The sequence below is a fragment of the Chenopodium album genome, chromosome 26, assembly GCF_948465745.1.
Source record: "Chenopodium album chromosome 26, dcCheAlbu1.1, whole genome shotgun sequence".
Taxonomy (NCBI): domain Eukaryota; kingdom Viridiplantae; phylum Streptophyta; class Magnoliopsida; order Caryophyllales; family Amaranthaceae; genus Chenopodium; species Chenopodium album.
This window is the reverse complement of record NC_137859.1, coordinates 11080734-11099917: the sequence shown is the minus strand read 5'-3', so window position 1 is coordinate 11099917 and position 19184 is coordinate 11080734. Positions and strand designations below refer to the sequence as shown.

Genomic DNA, 19184 nt, shown 5'->3' with positions numbered 1-19184 from the left:
GTACAAAAAGGCTATACTGATCTAAGTACTGCCTTGTTACTCATGCTATTTAACTTAGGTGGACTTGAGCTCAAGCCCGAGCTTCCAAGCTTGGGTTGTTTAGGAAATTATAGCATTTAAATGTCTAAATGACTCGTTTATTAATCGAGTTGAGGTCATAAAGAGCTTTATTGATAAACAAGTTTTGTGCACTTGAACTTCAAAAACCTCAAAATAAAGCATATTAATAGAGTCCTAAACTTCTAACAATAACAATAAAATCTAGTATTGTTATTTGATAAACCAGCTTTGTTCATGATCATATAACGAGCTTTTTTTTTTTTTTTTTTCAAATATATAAATATGAATAAAAAATTTGTTAAAGACTATATGAACTATTCATATTCGGGCTCATTTATTAAAAAATTCTAAAATGTTTAAACACAATTTTTTTTTTAAATTGGAAACTCGCCTTACAATTTTAGATCAGACACATGCTCACAATCTGAGTTTACCAACTAGATTAATTTTCCTTACAAAATAAATAAAATTTTGCAACCAACTTTTTTCGTTTGCAAGAAGTTAAAGAAGATCACATAAGATTATAAGTTATGAAATTCACTATTTAGTATCAATAAGTTGAGATGGCCGAGTTGGTCTAAGGCGCCAGATTAAGGTTCTGGTCCGAAAGGGCGTGGGTTCAAATCCCACTCTCAACAATTTACATTTTTATGTCGCTTTTTATTTTTGCTGTCAGCAATACTGGGCTTGGGCCTCTGACTTCAGTATTTGCATAATTATCGCTTTGCGTTTATGTTTATTTATAGGTGTACTCGGGTACAAGATAGAATTAACATCGGCAATATAAGGGTATATCTTGTAAGTCTGCAACAGTAAAAACAATTTATGTAGAACATAGCTTATAATCAAGTTCTTAAGCACATTATATAAAGATTTGAACTATTTTTCCTTGAAGTATTGAGGATTCCTTCTGTAATAATCTACAATAAAGGGTACAATATTGAAAGAGAAATCCAGCATTTGAAGAATTTTTACCTATACCCCCTCTTTTGATTTTGATCTATTGAACACCAACTTCAATCTGATTACAAAATATAACAAAAACTAAAATAAATTTAAAGTGGACAAAAAAAATTGCTACATACAAAGTTACAACTAAGAATATGCAGGATAACTTAGTTAATCCTAGAGACACAAGATTTCTGTCTCATTCGGGTTTAGGCTATATGCTGCCATTTACAGGAGAAGCAGTAAAAACAGGTTTATCCTTGTCTATGTTAGCTGTAGTTAAACTATTACTGCTGCTTTTCCTCCTAGGCTTTGCTTCTCCTAGCATTGTGATCACATCTCTCATTGAGGGACGGTCTTTAGGTACTTTTGTGGTGCAAAGGAGCGCGATTTTAAGCACAAGCAGCATCTCTTCTTGTACATGTTTACAGTTTCCTGCTAGTGTAGGATCAAGCACTTCTTCTAATGACCTGTTGTTTCTTGGTTTGTTTCTTATCCACTCTACAACATCTATTGATTCCCCGAATTCTTTGTCTATCGGCCTCCTCCCGGTTATGAGCTCCAATAGTACCACTCCATAGCTGTAGATATCACTCTTCTCATCTACTTTTAATGAGTATCCATACTCTGCATCACAACAAAAGAGCAAAAAACATCATTAGTAGTGTAAACAAAGAACAATGAATTTTGATTTTACATTAACATGTTATAAAAAATAAGCTGAATTAGGGACTTACCAGGAGCTATGTAACCATGAGAACCAGCAATCATTGAGACAGTTTCGTCGTTTTTGATCATCATCTTAGCCAAACCAAAATCAGCAATTCTTGCATCTAGGTTGGCATCAAGCAGTATATTGTTCGATTTAACATCCCGGTGTATGACTGGTGGATGACAGTCATGATGAAGATAGGCAAGTCCTTGAGCAACTCCAACAGCAATGTTATACCTTGACACCCAATCTACTAACAACCCCCCTGCTTGTTTATTATGCAAAGCATCTCCAAGGTTTCCGTTATGCATGTACTCGTATAAGATCATAGCATCCTTATCAGTATGAAGAAATCCTAACAATCTGACAATGTTCCTGTGTCTTAACTTCCCTAGAAGGTTCACTTCTCCTACAAGATCATCACCCGCGCTCCCTGCCTCAATGTCAGTCTTTGCTTTCCACAGCTTCTTGACTGCCACAACCATGTTAAGTCGCGGTATCTCAGCTTTGTAGACTATACCAGTGGCTCCCATTCCAATAACATTGGACTCTTTGATGCAGGACAGTATGTCATTGCTGGTGAACCCGAGTCTTTGGAAGGCCATTAGCCTCCAAGGCCATGCCCCATTGCCTGAATCATCATATCTCTCAAAGCATGTGCCATTCGCGTACCACCTTTTGTACATAATGTTCCCCCCTAAGATAGCAATTCCTACTGCTAAAACAGCTGCAACCCCTATTGCCCAACCTGTAAGGACTCGTTTGGTTCGAAGATTCTGATTCTCCTCTCTTAAGGGTGAGGCTGCAGAGCAAGGCGGAAGGATCCCACCACAAAGGCCTTTATTTCCAGCTAGATCAGCCGGATTAATAGCCCTAAGTATACCATTTGATGGAATAGGACCAACAAGCTGGTTATGTGACACATTGAACATCTCTAAAGCTGGTGAACTACCAAAATGTTCCGGGATTTGGCCTGTTAAGGTGTTGTTGGAGAGGTCTAGAACTGCTAATGAAGGCATCATCGCGATAGACTCAGGAATTTCACCGCTTAATTGGTTGTTTTTCAAGCTTAGAGTGACTAGTTTCTGACAAGAAGCAATGCTAGTTGGGATCATACCAGTAAAGTGATTCGAAGAAAGATCAAGAACAGAAAGTGAAGGACAGTCCTGAAACTGATCTGGAATTTTGCCTCCTAAATTGTTTTTTGAGACCATCAGAGTTTGGAGATTAGGAAGAGACAGAATTGTGGAGGGCAGAGAAGAATGTAGGAGGTTTCCTGATAAATCGATGAAGGACAGAGAAGGCGAAGAAGCAAGATCATTAGGAATGCTACCAGTCAGACTGTTATTAGCCAATTCTAATCTCTGAAGCTTAGGTAACTTCCCAAGACCCAAAGGTATAGAACCAGAAAGTCGATTGTTATGAACTCGAACACGAACTAATGAGTTACATTTAGACAAACTAGCTGGTATAGAACTATCAAATGCATTATTGAACAGAATGAGCTTAGTGAGATTACCTTTATCACAAAGGCCATTCGGAATTTCACCCGAAAATGAATTGGATGAAATGTCTAGCCACTGCAAGGGGCAGTTTTTACCAAGATCACTCGGTAAAGGGCCGGAAATTGAGTTATTCCAGAGCTCAAGAATCTGCAACTGAGGCAATTTACCAATCCCAGAAGGGACTGAACCTGACAACTTGTTAAACATCAGGTTTATCAGCTGTAAGTTCTTCAGTTCACCAATTTCAGCAGGAATTTCCCCTGATAATAAATTATCAGACAAATCAAGGGAAACTAAGGATAAAAGATTACCAATTGTAGAAGGAATTTTGCCTTCCAAATTGTTCTTATACAAGTAAAGTGTATCCAGCTGAATCAACCCACCTAATTCAGCTGGGATTTCGCCGCCAAGATTAGCAATTGCCAAATCTAAGTACTTGAGATTGGTAAGATTACCAAACTCTCTAGGAATTTTCCCTTCAAACACATTATACCCAAGAATCATGGTTTCCAAAGATGACAGATGCCCGAGCTGAGGCGGTATTCTGCCTGTCAAATTGTTTCCTGACAGGCCTAAAAACTTCAGACTCTGCAAGTTCTTGTAAGATGCAGGAATTGATCCAGCAAAGTAACTTCCTCGAAGATCAAGAGTCTCGAGGAGAGTTGCATTGCTTAAATCACTAGGAAGATCACCCTCAAAATTATTCCCAGAACAATTCAAGTAAGTCAGACCATCAAGCTCACCAAATCCCACAGGAAAAACCCCAGAAAACAGATTCTGACTCACATCTAAGGACTTCAAAGAAGTGATATTTGTGACAGAATTCGGCAAAAATGTTGTAAACCCATTACAGCATAAATTCAGATATGACAGTGAATTCAGCTGTTGAAACTCATCAGAAATCTTCCCACTGAGATTCATGTGGGATACATCAAGCTTCTCGACGAATCCTAGCTCATTGCAGTAGACACCAGTCCAACTGCAATGAGCTGAATCATTTACATCAGATGATGATAACTTCCAGTCATGAAGCCGGTCCAATGGATCGACTAAGCTCGACTTAATCGATAACAGGACAGAGGCTTCATCACTGTGATTCGCGGTACTTACAGTGTAACAACCAATGTAACAGTAAAAGAGGATGAACAACAAGAATGACAACTGATTAAGTTTAAGCTGCATTATTGTTATTAAGTGATCTTCTTCTACTAATTACTTACACTAATTTTACTTTTTCATGATTGTTGAATGAATAACATGAGGTGGGCTCTTGTGGGTCAGGGGAGTTTGATTGAAAAAATGTGGAAGAACAAAGAAGAAGAAGAAGGAAGATAATTGAAATAAGATTGGTTAATAAATAAGCACCATATTTAAGTACATATTAATATTAATACTATATAATATAAAAGATTAGCTAAATATTTTGTTTGTTTATTTATTTAATCAAATTGGATGAAGATGTAAAAAAACTTGGAATTATTGGGAGTATCTCCGACAATAAACATGGAGAGAATGTGTTTCTCTAAGCTAAGTTTCTTACTTGCTTCTAGTACTGTTAATATAAGTTTGGTCAACTATAATATTAAGTAAATATGATTATTGTAAATTAAGATTAACTTTGGGTGTTTAGTGTATAATTAATTAGAGGAAATCTGTCTGATTATACAGTTGTTTATTGTAGCATAATGCAGCACATCTTTTATTAGGCTCTTGCACTTCTTAAAAGACAATTAATGCTTAAATTATACTCCCCTATACGTTTGCCAGGTGAAATTTTAGAGTTGAATTCTTGGTGAAAGTAGTTTCCCATGTTTAGAACATCCTCTTCTTCCATATATTTGTTATTTATTCATTATTTTTTTATTATAAACATGTGTCTTATTTCATCTTAATACGTAGTACGTAAAAAGGGGGGAAAAAAGGTAGTCTATCTGGAGGGGTTAATAATTCAAAGTATGCTTGTATCAAAATTTGTTCTTGGAAATCTTTATTTCTATTACAGAGCTCGTTTTTCTTGAGAAGAGAGAACATAACGGATTGAGTCAAATATAACAACTAAATCCGAGCAAAGGAAGAGGGGGACTAAAAAAAATGAAATTGGTTGTTTGGTGTTAATAAAAAAAAAAAATAGGAAAAGAGAGTAATGAGTGTGAATCCCGAAGGTGCATGGCCAAAATGATAAGGAGATTGTCCTAAGTTTGATCAAAATAGGAGAAGAGTAACTTTCAAGTATGACAAAGATTCTTGAAACTAAGTGTCACTATTACTCAACTACAAGTCAAGTGTTTATGTCTTAAAGTCTATAAAGATCTCAACTTTATCCATAAACATATCGAGTAATTTACAAAAGGTATAAAGCTACAACAATCTCCACATAAGTTTTAGTACGATGTAATAATGACTAAATAAGCTGGCAAGTGTATTTAATTAGTTATTAAGAAATTTTAACTATGGTGTAATTATATACTTTTTTGTCATCAAAGAAGTATAACTTTGTAAACCTGTGAAATGATTTTTTTTTTTTTGAAGCGATGTTATATGAGACAGTCTTACAATAAATTATATCTATTTATAAAATGTTATTAGAAAATCTATATGTAACTTAATTATTTTAGACAACATAGTTGTGATATATAAAAATGAGTCTTTTCATTTCATCAATTTCTTACAAAAACAAGTTATACTAATTAATAGAATTTTACACACAAATAAAATAATTATTGACAATATAAGTTAAATCATTATTTTTAATTAAGTTTTTATAAAATAAGGTTTTTTTATTCTAGTCGATTTATTATAAAAATAACTTTTATTTAGACAATTTCTTGCACAAATAAAATAATTATTCATGACCAAATAAATGAACCATTACATTTAATCAAGTTTTGATACAAGGTGTTAAATTTTTATTCTAGTCAATTTCTTATAAAATAAATTTAGCTAAACAATTTCACATATATGAATATATAAAACACTTTTTTGAATCAAAACTCAAAATATATATATTAGACCATCTCACCAATTAGATACTAAATTGTTCTTACATCTACTACCTTTCAAAGTTTCAATTTTCTTAATATCTTAAATATATATGTTGGAAATTAAATTTGAAGAGATTTGAAAAAGAAAAGAATTATTGTAGATCGATCTTATTAGGGGGAAATGAACTTTAGTAGTGATTAATTATCTGAATAATTATCTGTATAAGAAGGAATACTTAGTTGGTTAGTTGCATGATGAAATAGATGATTGAGTTGGACAAGAAGAATCTTTTACATGTTATGGGAATAACCAGACACTGCAACAAAACAAATTCACTTCCATGCAATGTTTTCTAATATTATTAAAATATTCAAAAAAGGTGATGTCACTACTAACCCTGAAATAATTACTGAAATTATTACAATTGCAACTATACTTCATATAATCTTCATACTATAAAATATTAAATATTTTGTTAAAAGGGAATTTTACTGAATAGCATTTGTAAAAATAAAATCTAATGAGAAAAATGTCTGTAAAATTTCCTTCAAATACTTTTTTAAATTAGGCTTTCAATCAGAAACTTTATGCTTCTTGCTTCTTTCCTTTTGCTTTCCTTGTTTTCTTTTCCTCTTTATTTCTTTGCAATTCAAGCTAGCAACTGTCTTAAAGCCTTTATCTTTCTTTTAAAGGTTTCTTAGGAAATTCTATTCAAAAAAGGTTTCTTAGGTATATAATTTTCTTTTATTTTTATTTTTATTTTTATTTTTTTTTTGCTTCCATTGAATTAAATCAAATCATTTTGCGTTATTGTCTATTCTGTCGAATGTTTAAATTTAGTTTGGTGTAGATTGAGAGAGTTACATACTAACTAAGGAAAATGATGTAGACGAGATTTGATCTCAAGTTTTGAGTATCACCCCTTAAAATTTAAACTAACTAATTAAGTGGAACATCCACATCTAAATGTTTAGATGTCTATACAATAAAAGTAAAACTGTAACAACTATGAAGTAGTTCGCTACAAGTAAAATGTTGTGTTAAGTTTCAAATCAACGTTTTAGATGGATATTGTATATTAATGTTCATGATAATGCATGAAAGCACTTTTTGATTGATTTTCATCACAAAAATTATTAATATATAAACCAATAATATTGTATTAAGTTATTAACTCATGGCAATATTTTCCTATATTCCTAATAAAATTCGGTGTAGAAAAAATAAAATTGGATCAAAGATGCGTTATGAATCATAAACATTTACCTGAAGATTTTATTTGAATTGAAGTGTGAATTTATATCATTTACCTAGAATGCACCCGTGCTCGTATAAAAGTAATGTAATTCAATTATACTAATGTAGTAACTTATTGGAAATGATAGTTATTTCCGAGGTTATTAGGGGTTTTATTTGGGTAATAAAAAATTAAAACTATTTTAGGATGAGGAATTTGTAGAGTTGGAAAAAAAAAAAAAGAATTTGGAGGTTGTGGTTATAGGTTAGAAAAATGACTTTTTTTAAAAAAAATATTTTTATTATCATATTAACCTTTGCCAATATTAGACACAATAAGATCAATAAGGAATATGAAATGCTTAAAAAAAAAATGTTTATTAAACTTATGAATTATTTTCTTTAAAAATAGCTCATGCTAATTCACCACATAAAATTCTTCTTAATTACTTTGTACATATAGTGACACTAATTCCTTGGGGAAAAAAAAATGCAATTGGTTCATTCCTAAAGAACTTTATCAACTTAATACAATAACTTTGAGCAAAATAAATTCAACTTAAATGTTTTATTTAAGTAGAAATAAGTTAAATTTAGCAATATTAAGTACATAAAAATTAATATAAATGAAGCATACATTAAGTTATTTTAGCATAAATTCATTAAAATAAAGCTAAGTTCGCAAAAATAGAGAGAAAAGCAAACCTTGACCTTTTGCATAAACTAAAATTCTAGTTGACTTTGGCACAAATTTTATTTCAAAGTATTTTAATTGGGGAGAGAAAAAATTAACAAGAGTGTTAAATATGGGCCTGAGCAGCATCCACCATCCAAAGAGAGAATGCACTTGATACGCCTAATAAGGTTACCATAAAAATCATAAAATCATGTGATAGTAAGAAAAAGGTAAGCTATTAGCTTTGTGAAGTGATTAACCTTCTATTTTTTTAACCAATGGAGAATACATACTCACATATATTGTGCATATTTGCACCAAAAAACATATATTGCCATCGCTCTTTTTTATGTAGCTCGTAAGTGATATTTCATAAACCTAAACTGCCCTTTCAACAGAAAAATTGCCAAATAAATAATACAATAAATCATATATCAAAAAGAGAAATTTGAAAAATAAAATCAAATAAATTTCTACTAACTAACATGTAATCTTTTTTGGGACTAGGGAAGTATGTGCAAGGCTATGATATGGAGAAGTACAAGGATGCATGGAGTTCTGAATAGGTGGAATATTTATAAGAGACATTATATCATATAAATGGATGAAACAAAACATGCAATTCAATAATTCAAAATAAAGGAATTAATTCGAAACAGAAAGAAATAATGGAAGATAAGTAGTGATGAACATGTTAGTATCAATCATATTATGGACCCACCAAACCGTCATTCTTCCCACTAATAAAAACAGTTTAATTTAATTAGAGTTAATTAAAATAATTAGCCTAAATTTCACATGCACACGCATGTGGCCCAGCTCATACACATACCAAATTAGTGGTACTATCTTTTTTATGAGTAATATATTATTATAAATAATAATGTGTAATTTTGTGTTAAAGAATTGATGAAAGTGATGCTAATTGCTGGATTATTGACAAAGTGATGAGATACATTATTTGCATGGGTGCCATGTGAGTTCACAACTCCTTAATTCCATTATTATTGAGTGAGAGATCAAATGAGTTGGTTTAGGAGGACTTTTGGATGTATGGCTTGAGTCATTTTGGTTTAATAATAGGGCTATTTTGAGGAAGGTTATATGAACATTCATGGTTGTTTGAGGAGATGGGTTCAACATTATTAGCAATTAGGCTATTTTAGCTTCAATGATAAATAAAATTACGCATAGGGCGTAATCGAAATAAGTTTCTATGGCTAATTTAATACCATTGTCTTGCTATGGACACGTCAATGGTAACGTGTCCATAGCAAGACAATGGTATTAGCCAACACGTGTGCATGATACTCATTGTGCATTAATAGAGTTATAGAGCACAATCATACATACGTCAAGAACATAAGATATACTAGTTTCTATGGCTAAGATATGATAGTTTCAACTTGTTCTTCAATTTAAATAAAATCATATATCATGTTCTTTTATCGTAATATCATATTCTTTTATGTGTGCCGCAGTGGTGTATAGTGGGCATCATGCATATGTGTTCATAATTTAGTTTGTAGCTAATCGCTACTAAGCTAGGAACTAGCATGTTATAGATACAGACTCATGAGGCACACTTATATACTACCAATGCATGCCTACCATGGTCGTGACTCGCAAGGTCATCTTTTTGCTTCTAACTTGGTATGAAGTAAAAGATAGAATTTTGAGGAAGGTAATACGAACATTGTGTACGGGATAATACCGGTAATAATACCTAATTAGCCGGTACGAGACAATAATAACACAGAAGCAACTGATTAATAAGAAAGCTCAAGTGTCCATAACGGCCTTCCTAAACGGCCACGTGGAGAGCTGCTTGAGGCCACGTAGGCACCTGTAGCCTATGAGGTCGGTTTGCCACCTATCGTTATAGGTGGCACCAGCTTGGTTATTTCTCTATATATACCCAAAAAAAATATTCACCCAAAGGTACAATCTTTCTCTTTCTCTCTCTCTCTCTCTCTACATATCTAAAACACTTTCTCTCTCTTCTCTCTTTCTTCTTACCGGATTGCTGACTTTAGCATCGGAGAGGTTATTCCCGGATAACCCCCGGGTTAGCTTATCTGTGTTGACTGTGCAGGTGCGCAATTGGACGGTAAACCTTTACCAACCCACGAAGATTATCTGTGCCGGAGCTACCCGGAACACATTGTATACTCGTAAGAAGCATAATTGGTTGTGGTGGTAAAGCTCACACCTTCCATCGATCGGTTATATAAGAACATTATTTAACAGTGGCACGACCAATTGGCTCAAGATCTACCAATTTAACAAACCACGACATTCCGTTTTAGCAAATTTAACTAAACTTCAAAAAAAAAAAAAAAAAAAAAAAAAAGACCAAAATAAAATTTAAACGCCGTCTGTGGGGATCGAACCCACGACCACGTGGTTAAAAGCCACGCGCTCTACCACTGAGCTAAGAAGGCTTCACATTGTTAATGTTGTGAGTAATTTATTAAGAAGTATAATTTCATCTTAGGCTTAACAACTTATATGCATCAAAAACTTCGTGGGCCGTTTGAAGATAAGTTGATACTTTAAAATTGGGCCGTCATAGATTATTTAAAGCCCAATTTCTTAGTCACATCCAGCCCATAAAAGATGTGTAACTGACCTCTAGTTCCAATAATCTCATTATTTCAATTAAGTTAATTCATTAACTTTTACTATTTTGCATTATTATTTAAGTTGCAATGTTTTTTTTTTGTTTACTCCATCAATAAAGAGAAAAATTGAGAATTGTAACAAAACTACCATCTTTGATGATGCATGCTTCTTTCATCTTCTTCTTCATCTTATATTATATTCAGGTGTTTTGATATACTAAAGATTTGGTCTAAATCTTTGATTTTATTCAATCTGAATTGTTATCCGTAATATTTTGGTATAATCTAGTCTAATTAGAATAAATAACAGGAAAATTTGTCAGGGCCAACCTTTTATAAAACGTTTTTTTTTTTGGGACAACCTTAAAAAATTTTTTTGGCAAAGTCAGACCACTTTAAAAAAAAATTTTGTAAAGGGAGACCAAACCCCACTTTCAGGCCATTGACCACCGGATTCCGGCATTGACTCCCACGAGACTTGCACGTAGGGATGGCAATGGATCTGGACCCGACCCGGATCCGTGGATCCAGATCCGTTTTTCACGGATTTGGGTCTTCAAATTTTGGACCCAACGGATCCGGGTTCTGCTGACAAAAAACGGATCTGGATCCGGGTCTAGCCCCAGACCCGGATCCAGATCCGTTTACCCGTTTTTTATTTTACATATTAAAAAAAAAAATTTGTTTGTTTCTTTATTTAAAATGTTGATGCTGTTAGTAGTGATAAAGATTAGCCCTTTTAAGAGATGAATTTTGGATGCTCATATGGAATATATCATCGTATATGTAGCATCGTACTTTTTTCCGTTGTTTATAATTTTTATTACAAAATATAAGTGTATAAGTTAGTTACTTTGTGTTTTTAGATTAGGCGTATAACATTAATTAAGGTTGAAATTAATAACCCCCAACGGAAGTTTAAAATAAATTTTTTGACCCAAACATTACATTTATTGTAAAAAATTAGGCAAAATATATTGGACCCGTTTTGGACCCGGATCCGGACCCGCATCCGTGGACCCGTCGGATTTGGATCCGGGTCTTCATTTTTCAGACCCCCGACGGATCCGGGTCGGATCTGGATCCTAGATACAAAAAGTGGTCTGACTTTGCCAAAAAAAATTTATAAGATTGTCCCAGACAAAAAACGTTTTATAAAAGGTTGTCCCTGACAAATTTTCCTAAATAACACCTACTCTTTGTTATCTTTTGATGTACTCATTTGATGAATCTTATTTCTATAGAAATTTAGTAAATGTAGAAACAATGTGGATAAAGACAAATGCTAAAAAGGTTGATGAGTGAAAGGAAGAAAAAAGGTAATCTATACATGAAGCGACCAATAACTTATAATGTGAAATCTTCATCTTATCGACCCTATGTAACTTGAATTTCTTTTTAGGAAAAATTGAATCTTGGTACCTCGAAAACGGGGGTGTTGAATTTTGATACCCGTTTAAAACTTTATTTAAAATTGTTACCCATCAAAGTGTAAAATTATAGTTTTTGGTACCTTCATCCAGTTCCGTTAAATTTTCCGTCAGTGGGCCCATTATCTAATTATTTAATAATTTAATTAATTAAAAAAAAAAAAAACACTTTTTATAAAAAAATAACTTAAAAAATAATAATAAAAAAACACCAACCACTGCCACCAGTACTGCCACCCTTCCCTTGTGCCGGCTTCCGACTGTTGGTGGCCGAATTCCCCGGGCACCGGCGCCGGCCACCCCACCCCCTCCCTTTCCCTCCTCCAATCTCAACCATAAGGGCCCATAACCCCTGTTATCCCCTTCCCCGAAACTCTAGCGCAACCACCGCCTTCCCTCCCTCCCTCATTCCTGATCGCAACAGCAACTACTATCCCTTTCCCTGAAACCCTAGCGCAACCTCATAGGTGGGAAGCAGGGAAGGCTGGGCTGCGTTTCTTGCCGCAGCCACAACACCTGTTATCCCTTCCCCAAAACCCTAGCGCAACCACCGCGAGAGGGAAGCAGGGAAGGTTGGGCTTCGTTCCTGGCCGCGGCGCAAATGCTGTGGCTGGGCTTTGTTCCTAGCCGTGGCGTAGATGATGTGGCTGGGCTTCATGCTTGGTCACGGCGGTAGCTGCTATTCCTGGACTTCAGCCTGGCCGCAGCGGCTGTTGTAGCTTGGTGGTTATCGGCAGCTGGTATAAGGAGGGAGGTTGGCAATGTAGTGGCTGAGGAGGAGGAAAGGGCGGCTGGATGGTGGCATGACCATGGCTGGGCCCCACTAAAAGAAAACTTAAAAGAAGTTGGACGGAGGTACCAAAAGCTATAATTTTACACTTTGATGAGTACCAATTTAAAATAAAGTTTTAAAAGGGTACCAAAATTCAACACCCCCCCATTTTTGAGGTACCAAAAATCATTTTTTTTTTTTTTTTTACCTAAATTTTTGTAAACTTATTTGATCAAATTGTAACAATTAACCATGATTGCTAAAGAGTAATTTGAACGAGTAAAACTACCTAAAGTTTTTTTATTCACCTTATTTTCATTTACGAGTAACTAACTATCTACAAATTAATGAAGGTGAAAATTGGAGTAATTAGGATTTGCACTTTGCAAGTGAATGGCTGACATTGTAACACACCAAACGTCTGGATTGTACATGACCCCTATCATCATCTTCTTCATCATCTCTTTCCTCAAAAATTCCACTGAAATTTAACAACTTTTTCTGCCACCACTTTAATCACAGTATCTAACTCCATGGCAGCATCTCTTCAATCTCTTACCTGTTCTTCTCCACTTTCCCATTGCTCCTCTCACAAATCTTCTTCCAACCCAGGTATTTTCTTTTTCTTTTTCTTTCTGTTAATTTTTCTCCTGGAAATTGCAGCATTATATTATGTACTTATGCATTGCATTTTTATTTCTAGTTTTATATTGTTTGAAATGGGAAATTTCCCAAATTTAAGATGTTGGTTCTACTCCGTTTGTTTTTGTTTAAGATGGGAATTATGTATTTCATTAAATTTTACACAGGAACAGTAGTTTGTAGGATTTTTTTTCACACTTTTAATTCTAATTAGTTAGAATACAAAATACAAATTTAATTCAAGAAGCTGTATACTTGGCATTGGTAATTGAGGGTTTAGCTAAGTGATTAAGGTTTTCCTTTCTTATATGATGGGAAATTTTCACTAAATTTTCACCTAAAACAAGTTATATGATGGGAAATTTTGTTGAGAACAGAGGGAAAAATGGTTTTTTTTTAAATGTTCAAGTCCCATAGGTGCAATTTATGTGAATCTATTGTAATGAGATGATGGCTAATAAAGTTCATGTGGAATATTGAGGAAAATTGAGGGATTCAAATGTGCAAGTTCAGTTTGTTTGTGAGGTTGTTCTTTCTTTTGGAGGGTTTTGGATATAATGGGTGTATTGTATACAACACAAGACACACTTAGTTACCCCGAATCATATAAATTTCATAATCACAATAGGATGATATTAATATGTTTTGGGGTGGATAAGTTTGTTGTATACAATGCACGGATACACCTGTTGTATACAAGACCTATGTAATGGGGTATGGGGAGGTGGGGTGGTTTGGGGTAGAGCTTTGAAATTCTTGTTTTGTTTGAGTCATTTTACTGACAAATCAATTACTTGTACTACATAAGTGTAATATCTCAATTCTTAGTTCTTGCTGGTTGTTCTTCTGATTAAGGTTTAGAAACTTAGGAATATCTGGGAAATGAAGATTTCTTGGCAGTAGCATTAAATCTTTCTTGGCCGTCTGCTTTCTGATAAATGACCATGCTCTAAAGCATATGAAGTTTAAGCTAGTATTGTATCTCAATAAAATGATTAAAATTGATATAGTTTTCTCATCTATTAGGAATTTGTGTATTCTCTTTGGCTACTCCCCAGCGTGTACGGTCTTCATTCAATGGACTTCAGTTGAGGTTGCGTCCAATGAGATGGGCATCTCAAAGGTCATTTTCTGCACCGGTTGGTCAGATAGTGATGATGGTTCAACCAAAAATTCAGTTCATTCAAGGGACCGATGAACTAACAATACCAGATGTGAAATTAACCAAATCAAAGGATGGCACCAATGGTGCCGCTATATTTAGATTTGATCAGCCCTCTGTCTTTGACTCATCAAAAGAGGTTGGTGATATAACTGGGTTCTACATGATTGATGAGGAAGGTGTTCTATCTTCCACCAGTGTGAATGCAAGGTTCGTTAACGGGAAGCCAGCAGGGATTGAAGCAAAGTACATCATGCGCACCCCCCGAGAATGGGACAGGTTCATGAGATTTATGGAACGCTATGCCAACGCTAACGGTTTGCAATTCGTCAAAAGTTAAGGCAATGTACATTCTTTTTCCCATAAACCCGATTTTAGCATAATTGTGTGAGTTGAGTATATCTCAAAAGCTTGAATCTTTTCATTAAGATAAATGCTGCTTTCTTGGTGCTCTAAGTGTTTGATTCTGTGACTTCTCTGACCATGTTTGTGATTCTTTTGAATAGATCTGATCTGATAAGGCTGGATGAGTGACAGAATTATTCTCTGTAACTCTCTGTAAGGCATGAATTTTGAAATAATACATCATATTTTTTTTTTAAACTCTGCATTCATTAATTTAGTACCAGAATAATGTACCAACATAAATGAAGTAAGCTTGTACTTCAAAGAAATTCTATCATAAATTGGTGACCAAAGCTCAAATAACATAAAGAACATGTTAGATTTCCTTCTGAATTAGTAATAGGTCAGAGGAATGTACTCTATCCCCTAGAATCTAGAAACTGCGACAGAGTAGTTTCTGCAATAAAATCATTAATGAAAAACACAATGGTTTGTCTCTGCCAGGCGATCAAGCTGGAGAAATATCCTTCAATTATGAATTCTTGCTTACCCAAGACACTGTAATTGGGCTTCTAACCTTGTAAAGGTTTCGATGTGAGTGTACCCATACCAGTTCTCCTTGAGAAAAGCTAATCGGCTTTGCTCCTTTCTTGGATATAACATAGACTCTATAGCCTAATGTTTGATTAATTCTTCTAAACACTAATCTCTTTGGTTTGACTACGATTCTGACTCCTTCTGGAGCTCTGACTTCCACCGAGTAAATGGAATTCGGTCTGCCCACATTAGTTACACTTCTGCTGATCACCTTAACTGTCTCCCTGCCTTTGAAAACGGGAGTAATTGAAGGGTAATTTAATTCGAATCCCCTGCTTTTCTGCCGTATCTCTTTGCAGCTTATATTCCTGTGACTGATAGTGAAAATTTCAGATCTCGTGTATCCTAGACTGCACAGATGTGTGATGTAATCTGCTGGTCTGACATCATAGATTAATCCTGGATCAACCGCTTTGGAAGGGTTGATATGTCCAGAACCGATTGCAAAGTGGTCTGCCGGAATACTTCCATCCATGATTGGCTTCCCATAATGGTCAGTTACATCTGCTGTTGTCATCATTGCAGACTTAACTGCAGCAGGGGACCAATTTGGGTGAGCAGAGTGGATAAGAGCAGCAATGCCACTGACATGAGGACAAGCCATGGAAGTTCCCGACATGACAGTAAAATTCACCCTTCTAGAATCTCCTAGAAGGCCAGAAGGGCCCAAGTTTTGGGGCCAGGCAGCTATGATGTTTACGCCTGGTGCAATCACATCTGGCTTGAGGATTGAAGGGTTGTTCAAACTTGGCCCCCTGGATGAAAAACGCGCCACGGCTGGCGCTCTTGATCTTCCTGTAACAGTCCCGACAAAGTGAATCTTTGCAGTTGGTCGTTTTGTAGAGTTGATGTAACTCTTTAGTTGAACTGCTTCTGAAAAGCCAATCAAAGTAGCTGGCAAGACATGAGCATCGACTGAATCTTCCTCGAGATTTATCTCTGTGTTTGTTAGAACCATTGCAGCTCCTCCAGCTCTTTTCACAACCTCACCTTTCTCTGCTCTTCCGTTTACACCTCTATCACATACCACCATCTTCCCTGCAACTTTTTCACGAGGGAGGGACCCTTCCAGACAATATTCACTTCCCATATCGCCACCTGTTATGTAGACTACTTCAAGCTCTCTCGCAGCCCCTGGGAAATGATTTCCCGGGAACATGGACTCCCCATAGAGGTATCTCCCAGTTCCCATTCTGACAAAAGCGGGAAATCTCCTATCAAGGGTACTTGCTCCCACAGTAGTGACCCAAGGAGCCTCATTGGCAACTGAGTTTCTGGTAGGACCATTGTTTCCTGCTGCACAGATGACGGAAATTCCTTTTTCTGCAGCGTGGAAGCTACCAATTGCAACAGTGTCATCATAGAAAGGGATCGGAAATCCTCCCAAAGAAAGAGAGAGGACATCCACACCATCTCTTATTGCCACATCCATTGCAGCCAGTATGTCAGAGCTGTAGCACCCATTAAACCAGCACACCTTGTAGATGGCAATGTGGGCTCCAGGGGCCATTCCTTGTGCAATCCCTTCCCCATTGCCAAGCACATTCGCCATTGAAACCGGTGATCCCCCAGCTGTGGATGATGTGTGGGTTCCATGCCCAGAAGAATCACGGGCTGACACATACTCAGGGCTTATCTCTGGTGACAATGGTGAATTAGCCACATGATGACCTTTGATAAAGAACCGAGCACCAATGAGTTTCCTGTTGCAACTCGAAGCATTGAAGTTCTGCCCTTCTTGACAAACCCCTCTCCATTTCTTAGGAGGTGCTGGCATCCCATGATCACTGAAGCTCGGGCTCTCAGGCCAAACACCGGTATCCAAGACACCAATGATCGACCCCCTCCCAAACTCGGTCCTAGACCAAGACCCTATCCTAGGAGCATCAAGCTTTAGAAACTTGTAGGAGTAAGTAGTATGAAGCTCAAGCCTCCTATCAGGTCTAACCGCAATGACATCACGCATTCTCCTTAAGGACTCTACCTCAGAATCCGAGAGAAGAGCTGCAAACCCTTCTATTGCTGAACGATAAGAGTAAAGAAGGCGAGAAGAATGATTAGCCTCTTCCTCAAGAGACACCGTTCTCTCAAGGAAAGAGAGGTGCCAATCAAGCTTAGAAGTATAATAAGAAGCAGCAGTTTCACTTTGTGGGTGTAGTTGTACAATGTAGGTTTGTAGGGTTAAAAGGGCATTAATAGAAACCAAAGAAAATAACAAGGTTGATGGAAAAAGCAGAGTTTTTGGTGGTGATGCCATATTCGAGTATGTTTAAGGTTAAAACTCGTGTTGGGGTTGTGGTTCATGGTGCTTAGTGGTGGGATTCCGGGGGGGTATATAAAGGGACCGGTACGTCGAGAATTCGAAAATGGTGTGTAGAGTGCTCAGAGAAGAATATGAAACCCGTGAAAGTACAAGGAAGAGCAGAGCTCTACCTCACGAGGATCTTTGGGAGGGAGCTGAGGTAATAATCTAGGAATTTTGCTTAGGACTTTCACGAGATATTATGGTTTGTTTTAATATCTACATGCATAAATTTGTGTTTGAAATGTTATGATAAAAATGCTTCACATTAATTAATGTTGAATATACCTGGTTTTGAATTATTGGTTGGTTTGACATGAAAGAATTCATATTGGTAGAGAAAGAAGATTTAGCTAATTTATTTATTTATTTATGTATGTATTTATTTATTTTTTAAGTTTTTATTTTTATTTTTTATTATGCATTTATTTTGCACGCTCTTGGAAGACATTTGCATGGCTCCTTTGGCACGTGCGGCTTGTGCCTTTACTTGGGGGAAGCTAATAATTGATTAATACTCTTATGGGCCGTTGAGCCCTTGTAATAAAAGTCTTGATTTGGTACTTTTTTGACATTTTGTTTTTGAAAAGTGGTTCATGAATCATGGGTTTGAAGAATAAGATGGCTCCAATTTTTAATTTCCTATGCAACAAGATGGCGCATGGTAAGCCCAAATTTTAATATTTTTTAAAAAATATTAATTATATATAATAAATAAAGTTTAATAAAATATTATACATGTCATTAAAGGTTTCATATCGCAAATTTTAAGCTGGTCTCGAGACCAGTCATAGCTGGCTGGTCCTCCCCAACAAAAATGAGCATTTATTAGAAGAAAAAAAGAACATTTATAATATACGAGTAAAAGAGATTATGACATTGAATGTTGTTGCTTATTCATCAATATTTTTTTAAACTTCGAGTGAAATATCTTGATTTGTTCAATTTCTTGAATGGATATTTTGCAATTCACTAAACTATATGATTTAATACCAATTAAATAAATCAACAATATGTTTTTTTTTTAATAATGGATAATATGCTAATGTTATTTGAACATCGTTTACTATTAAAACGAACATTTTATACAACTAAACAAATACAAAAATTTGTATTAATTAAAAAAGAAAATGAACATTTATTTTATAAAAATAATTTGTCATATCGTAGGTTTTTGTTTGAGTTTACAAT

At 35.3% G+C, this 19184-nt stretch overlaps 2 protein-coding genes, 2 non-coding genes and 1 pseudogene across 4 annotated transcripts; 2 read left to right on the top strand and 3 right to left on the bottom strand.

Annotated features, from left to right (window-relative positions):
• Nucleotides 1-617: 617 nt before the first annotated feature.
• Nucleotides 618-698, top strand: TRNAL-AAG (transfer RNA leucine (anticodon AAG)). Its single transcript has one exon. It is a non-coding gene; the product is annotated as a tRNA-Leu (tRNA).
• Nucleotides 699-1051: 353 nt separating this feature from the next.
• LOC145618206 (uncharacterized) lies at nucleotides 1052-4407 on the bottom strand. Its single transcript, XM_081672986.1, has 2 exons — nucleotides 1746-4407; nucleotides 1052-1635 (listed from the first exon to the last, which is right to left on the bottom strand). The coding sequence occupies exons 1-2, from the start codon at nucleotides 4405-4407 to the stop codon at nucleotides 1223-1225; spliced, it is 3075 nt and encodes a 1024-aa protein (XP_081529112.1). The 3' UTR covers nucleotides 1052-1222.
• Nucleotides 4408-10491: 6084 nt separating this feature from the next.
• TRNAK-UUU (transfer RNA lysine (anticodon UUU)) lies at nucleotides 10492-10563 on the bottom strand. The gene has a single exon. It is a non-coding gene; the product is annotated as a tRNA-Lys (tRNA).
• A 2767-nt stretch (nucleotides 10564-13330) lies between these two features.
• LOC145617956 (photosystem II reaction center Psb28 protein-like) lies at nucleotides 13331-15205 on the top strand. The gene is made up of 2 exons (XM_081672727.1): nucleotides 13331-13557; nucleotides 14614-15205. The coding sequence occupies exons 1-2, from the start codon at nucleotides 13479-13481 to the stop codon at nucleotides 15087-15089; spliced, it is 555 nt and encodes a 184-aa protein (XP_081528853.1). The 5' UTR covers nucleotides 13331-13478; the 3' UTR covers nucleotides 15090-15205.
• Nucleotides 15206-15334: 129 nt separating this feature from the next.
• Nucleotides 15335-17948, bottom strand: LOC145617955 (subtilisin-like protease SBT1.2 pseudogene; annotated as a pseudogene).
• Between the last annotated feature and the right edge of the window lie 1236 nt (nucleotides 17949-19184).

What these genes read in the sequence shown, in the direction of transcription:
- LOC145617956 (XM_081672727.1), top strand. Translation starts at nt 13,479, where the DNA reads ATGGCAGCATCTCTTCAATCTCTTACCTGTTCTTCTCCACTTTCCCAT. An exon ending in CAAATCTTCTTCCAACCCAG is followed by an intron (nt 13,558 to 14,613) that starts GTATTTTCTTTT and finishes CTCATCTATTAG; the next exon opens with GAATTTGTGTATTCTCTTTG.
- LOC145618206 (XM_081672986.1), bottom strand. Translation starts at nt 4,407, where the DNA reads ATGCAGCTTAAACTTAATCAGTTGTCATTCTTGTTGTTCATCCTCTTT. An exon ending in TCATGGTTACATAGCTCCTG is followed by an intron (nt 1,636 to 1,745) that starts GTAAGTCCCTAA and finishes GTTGTGATGCAG; the next exon opens with AGTATGGATACTCATTAAAA.